The sequence below is a fragment of the Cucurbita pepo genome, chromosome LG04 (genome assembly GCF_002806865.2).
Source record: "Cucurbita pepo subsp. pepo cultivar mu-cu-16 chromosome LG04, ASM280686v2, whole genome shotgun sequence".
NCBI lineage: Eukaryota > Viridiplantae > Streptophyta > Magnoliopsida > Cucurbitales > Cucurbitaceae > Cucurbita > Cucurbita pepo.
In genome coordinates, this window is record NC_036641.1 from 7589703 (window position 1) to 7595720 (window position 6018).

At 41.0% G+C, this 6018-nt stretch overlaps 2 protein-coding genes across 2 annotated transcripts in view; both read right to left on the minus strand.

The window, feature by feature from the left end:
* Window positions 1–315: 315 nt before the first annotated feature.
* On the minus strand, window positions 316–3843 carry LOC111793299 (ATP-dependent zinc metalloprotease FTSH 2, chloroplastic-like). The gene is made up of 5 exons (XM_023675127.1): window positions 3630–3843; window positions 1925–3120; window positions 1521–1834; window positions 946–1186; window positions 316–846 (listed from the first exon to the last, which is right to left on the minus strand). Exons 2-5 carry the CDS (start codon window positions 3116–3118, stop codon window positions 505–507), a joined length of 2091 nt encoding a protein of 696 aa, XP_023530895.1. The 5' UTR covers window positions 3119–3120; window positions 3630–3843; the 3' UTR covers window positions 316–504.
* Window positions 3844–5254: 1411 nt separating this feature from the next.
* The window catches only part of LOC111792244 (E3 ubiquitin-protein ligase EL5), a 6318-nt gene continuing 5554 nt past the window's right edge, over window positions 5255–6018 (minus strand). The window contains exon 4 of the mRNA XM_023673600.1: window positions 5255–5807. Within this exon, the coding sequence (XP_023529368.1) occupies window positions 5527–5807 (281 nt within the window). The 3' untranslated portion in view covers window positions 5255–5526. The remainder of the gene's footprint in view (window positions 5808–6018) is intronic.

Sequence of the window (6018 nt, forward strand, 5' to 3'; positions counted from 1 at the left end):
ATGAAGAAATCAACAAGCTTTTTGAAGACAGTGGAAGAGTTGTGTTGATAAGAAGCCAGCCAGCCAATCTTGAACTTGAACTGCTGGAAAGGAAGAACTCATCGGTTTGGAATGCTCTGTTGGGAGAATAAGTAGCTAATTGAGCTGCGACGTTGTGGTAGTATAGGTTCTTGAGGTCGAGGTCGAGCTCGGTCGGCTTATTTGAGAGGGTTTCTTTCTAATATGAAGGATATAATTTCATTTGTACATGTAATCTAATAAGAGCCATGCGGTTTGCTGGTTAGAGGATATCATACCTGAGGATAGTTGTAGAAGAAGGAAAAAAAATGTTTCGAGTTATTATATTATGAAACAAATACTCGAGGCGAAATTACGAATCTGCTCGTGTTTTCAAGAGACCAAATGGCTATTTCAACTCTCTTAATTACAAGTGACCGAAGACTATATAGTACACTTCGAGTACAAATACTTGTCGATGGTAATTACAGTATGTTTTGAAGTTGTTTAAACGGCAACTGGTGTAGATGCTGAAGAAGGAGCAACTCTGTTTTCGACAGGGATTTCTACGAATTCCGAGAGAATAGCCCGAAATTCGTCTCCTGATATTGTTTCCTTCTCAAGTAGGACTTCAACAAGCTTGTCAATGGCCTCGCGGTTGTTCCTAATGTGAGCCAATGCGATTTCGTAAGCTCCATCGGAGATTCTTTTGATGGCTGCATCGATGTCCTCGGCGAGCTTTTCGGACATGGAGTTCCTAGCCATCATTCTCATTATAACATCACCACTTTGAGCAGAGTCCATAAGAGACCATGGACCTATTTCAGACATCCCAAATGTGACAACCATCTGCAAACAAACCAAAAAGCAAAGCAGACAGGATTCAGAAATGGATTGAAGAAAATGACTATAGGAACTGAGAAATGATGAACTGTGTTGAGAACTTGCCTGTTTGGCCAAACCAGTGATCTGTTGCAGGTCACCTGCTGCACCTGTTGTCACCTCAGGCTCGCCGAAGATCACTTCCTCGGCAGCCCTGCCGCCTAATCCGCCTACAATTCTAGCAAATAGTTGTTGCTTCGAGATCAAGGTTGGATCGTCGGAAGGAATAAACCACGTAAGACCGCGCGCCTGACCACGTGGAACTAAGGTCACCTTCTGAACAGGGTCATGTCCTGGAGTCAAAGTACTGCATGGAAGAAGTGAAAAAACTTGTTAAGCCTTGACTAGAACTCTGGAAAGGCTTGTACAAATCACATGGCATTGTAAGGCTAATCCTCACGGTTTGAAATATTTCTTTGGATCAAAATAGTGCAACATCTTGAAGTCAGGCAGATAATTTAAATGAAAGAGCACGATCGATTAGATTAAGGTAAGGATTATGCAACGAACGCTGCTCTGTGAAAAGCTGATTTTGTTACGCTATGATGATGTAACTAAATGTTAATTTCTGCATAGAAATGATTACGCTATAATGATGAAATCTAGGGTCGTTAGAGTTATCAAGATGATGGATAACTTACCCACAAATGGCATGTCCGACTTCATGGTATGCCACAAGGCTTTTGCTCTTCCCGTCAGTCATTACAGTTCCTTCCATACCAGCCACAATCCGATCGATTGAATCATCGATCTCTTTAGTTGAAATGGCAGCCTTACCACGGCGTCCAGCCAATATGGCAGCCTCATTCAAGAGGTTTGCAAGATCAGCCCCACTAAAACCAGGCGTTCTCATGGCTACAACGTCGAGGCTAACGTCACTATCGAACTTCTTGTTACTAGCATGAACCTTTAAAATTTCTGTCCTCCCCTTTATGTCAGGGACGTCAACACTTACCTGCATGTATTAGAGTACCATATTCAAGTTTTTTTTCCCTCTAATAAGTACTAACTCAAACATGATCTTCAACAATGGAATGATTATCACCTGTCGGTCGAAACGTCCAGGCCTCAATAAGGCGGAGTCGAGAATGTCTGCTCTGTTCGTGGCAGCAACTACAATAATGCCAGTGTTTCCCTCAAACCCATCCATTTCAGTTAGAAGCTGGTTAAGTGTTTGTTCTCGTTCATCATTCCCACCACCAATTCCAGTGCCTCTTTGACGTCCAACAGCATCAATTTCATCAACAAATACAATACAAGGTGCATTTTCCTTGGCCTTCTTGAAGAGATCACGAACTCGAGAAGCACCGATACCAACAAACATCTCAACGAACTCAGAACCTGAAATGGAGAAAAATGGGACTCCTGCTTCACCAGCAATAGCCTTGGCTAGCAAGGTCTTCCCAGTTCCTGGAGGACCAACCAGAAGAACACCTTTGGGAATGCGAGCTCCAACAGCAGTGAACCTCTCGGGCTTCTTTAGAAACTCCACCACCTCCATGAAATCCTGCTTGGCTTCATCTACTCCAGCAACATCATCAAAAGTCACACCAGTATTTGGTTCCATTTGGAATTTTGCCTTGGATTGACCAAAAGCAAGAGGGAACCCAGGCCCTCCAGGACCTCCCAACCCTCCAGATGAACGCCTTGATAGAAGGAATAGCCCTCCAATCAAGATTAGTGGGAAAGCTAAATTCCCAATTAAGTTGAATAACAGAGAGCCTGAATCCTCTTGAGCATTATGTGCAGCAAAGTCAATATTCTTCTCCCTAAACTTCTGCAGAAGCTCCTGGCTGAGACCTGGAAGCTGTACACGAACACGCTGCACTCGGTTGCCCAATTCGGGGGAGACGGCCTCAACAATTGCAATAGTTCCATTTTCAAATAGATCTACTTTCTTCACTCTATCCTTGTCCAGATATTCCAAGAACCTAGAATAAGACATCCTAGATGAAGATACCCCTTGGTCATCAGCATTGGCCCTCCCACTTCCCAATAAAACAGATGAACCAACTCCAACATTTCCAAGCAATAACTTCAGAAAATCTCTTCTTCCTTCATTCTGCTTTGATTCCAGGGATGCCTTTACCACGCCAGCTTTAGCCGTTTTACCAAATGATTGAAGGCTTGTAGAAGGGACTAATCGCCTGCTATATGAAAACTTGCGCAGATTTGATTTGGAACAGTGAGTGGGCATACCATTCCCCACAAGACATGCAGATGCAGAAGAGGCAGCCATATCTGGAAAACAAAGAACCAAAAAGGTTTAAGCATCACATACTCTATAGCTCGTGCCTATTTCTCCACATTGAGCCATACAAATCTCAGACAATTAATGAGTTGAACAATAAATTCGTCTCTCCAGTGCTAATATCTAATCCATTAAAACGAAGTAGAAAGTTTGTTCATGAAATCTGACGATTCAAACATGACAGAACTAGAAACAGCGAAAATCGCGACTCCACCTTCAAGCTATTATTTCTAGATCAAAAGAGTAACACAGAACCAAACGTTTCAAGCACGGTACTAATACATAGCAACCATGACTTCGAGTTCGAATAAAAAACACTCACAGTAGTAACTATTTCGGCCAATACAACGATTTCAAGGTGAAATTCCATAAATTAAATTGGAAAATTGCTTCAGTCTCTGTTAACCACCAACCAGGCGTCGATACAAACCACAAAAACGTTCATCTTGAGAGAGAACACAGCAAAACCATTGAAAAACGAAAATAAAGAGGAACTTACCTTACAACTCTTCACAGAGCAGGATTTCCGGAAAGAGGAAAAGTAGCGAAATAGTATGAGTGAATCAATGTAACGGCGGCCTCTGAGATTGAATGGCGGAGAGTAGAGAGGATTCTACGACTGGGATCCGACGCCGGAGCTCTTAAAGAGGACGGATGTGGTTTAAGAAATGAATACGTGGTCTTATCTCTGTGGTTGTTTTGTCGCCGTTTCTTGCCGATATTTTTTTTGGGTTTTTTTTTCCTTTTCCTATTGAAGAAAAAAATCTCGAACCGTGATTTAAAAAATAGAATATAATTGTGGTCGTCATAATTATTTCTTATTTGACTTGTCAAAGGTTGTGAATTTTTAAATTAAAAAAAAAAAATGCTTTATAAATATAATATTTTTCAAATTTTTATTAATCGCCATTAAAAAAATAAAAAACTCAAATATTCGTGTAATTATTTTAACTTATGAAAAAAATTAATAATTTTTATAATTTTTGAAGAAAAAAAAAAAAACACATAATTCATTGATTATGACATATATGGTAACGACACATATCCACTGCTAGTAGATATTGTTCTCTTTTAGCTTTCCCTTTCGAGCTTCCTTAAGGCTTTAAAACGCGTCTATTAGGGGAAGGTTTCCACACCCCCTTATAAAATGGTGTTTTGTTCTCCTCTCCATGGGACATCACAATCCACCCCCTTCGGGACCCAGCGTCCTCGCTGGCACTCTTTCCTTTCTCCAATTGATGTGGGACCGCCACCAAATCCACCCCCCTTCGAGACCCAGCGTCCTTACTGGCATACCGCCTCGTGTCTACCCCCTTCGAGGAACAGCGAGAAAGCTAGCACATCATTTGGTTTCTGGCTCTAATACCATTTGTAACGCCCCAGATCCACTGCTCGTAGATATTTGGGCTTTAAAACGCGTCTACTAGGGGAAGGTTTCCACACCCCCTTATAAAATGGTGTTTTGTTCTCCTCTCCATGGGACATCACAATCCACCCCCTTCGGGACCCAGCGTCCTCGCTGGCACTCTTTCCTTTCTCCAATTGATGTGGGACCGCCACCAAATCCACCCCCCTTCGAGACCCAGCGTCCTTACTGGCATACCGCCTCGTGTCTACCCCCTTCGAGGAACAGCGAGAAAGCCAGCACATCATTTGGTTTCTGGCTCTAATACCATTTGTAACGCCCCAGATCCACTGCTCGTAGATATTTGGGCTTTCCGTTTCGGGCATTCCCTCAAGGCTTTAAAACGCTGCTGGGGAAGGTTTCCACACCTCCCTTATAAATGACGTTTTGTTCTCCTCCCCAGCCAATGATCTTTTAACGAGTTTAAAGTCTTGAGGAGAAGCCAGAAAGAGAAAGCCTAAAGAGGACGGACAATATCTGCTCGAGATGGATATGGGCCGTTACATATATAATCAATCAAAAGATCAAAAAGTTTGAATCTTAAACGTAGGCCTAATAGAATAATTTTTAAAAAAAAGGGGTCGAGGAAAAGAAAATTATGTTTTCATAGGCAAATTCTTATACTTGATTATGACTAATAATATCATTTGAGAAAATGAAATAAAATTAAGGGAAAAAAAAAAAGAATTCGCAAGATTTTAAAATGGGAGGAAAAATAATTTGGAAATTTGGCGCCAAGGATTTTATTCTATTATATAATGATTCATGATCAGCACATTCTAGCAAAGAATTATACCGCCAAGATCAAGTAGAAGCTTAATCGATCGAAAACGCCATCGGCGAGAGGAGCATTCTTGGTCACATCGAGCTCACACGTTGAGTTATTTCATGTTCAAAGAGGAACAATAATTTTTGGATACTGTATTTCATCAATCCTTGAATTTTTGTGGCATTTATCATGTTGATTTCAGAGGAAATCCGAGATGGCGCCTCATTCTCCCCACAATCCGGTCAGATTTCGCAGCATCAGAGAATCTTCCATGGCTCGTATTAAGTACACGAGCTCGTCGTCGACTAGGTTACTACCCGACGCAATCGATGCAGTGTTGTTGGACGAAGCTTCTCTTCGCACTGTTCGTTCGAACAAGGTGAATCTGCAATTCGGACATTGGCCATGGCTCTTCACCCATGGCACTATGCATTCTTCGTGAAACATATGGTTGCAGGGCGTCGTCATCACTTCCTCTTTCGGCTGGAAATCTTCAAGGCAAACTGTTAAAAATGAGATAGAAAATATAATTGGGAAGGTGTATTTTATCATTGATATTGATATCCTTTAAATAGGATACAAGCTAGTACAAATGAGGAAAATATAAAATAATTAAATACTAGAATAAAATAAAATATACTGTAAATCAAATCATAAATAAAGAATATTATGACATAATATCTAAGATATATTCTATAAATAATATATACTCTA

Coding starts and splice junctions, on each gene's coding strand:
- LOC111793299 (XM_023675127.1), bottom strand. CDS start 3,118: ATGGCTGCCTCTTCTGCATCTGCATGTCTTGTGGGGAATGGTATGCCC. Junction 1,187..1,520: donor GTCGGACATGCCATTTGTGG/GTAAGTTATCCA, acceptor TCTTCCATGCAG/TACTTTGACTCCAGGACATG. Junction 847..945: donor TCACTGGTTTGGCCAAACAG/GCAAGTTCTCAA, acceptor GTTTGTTTGCAG/ATGGTTGTCACATTTGGGAT.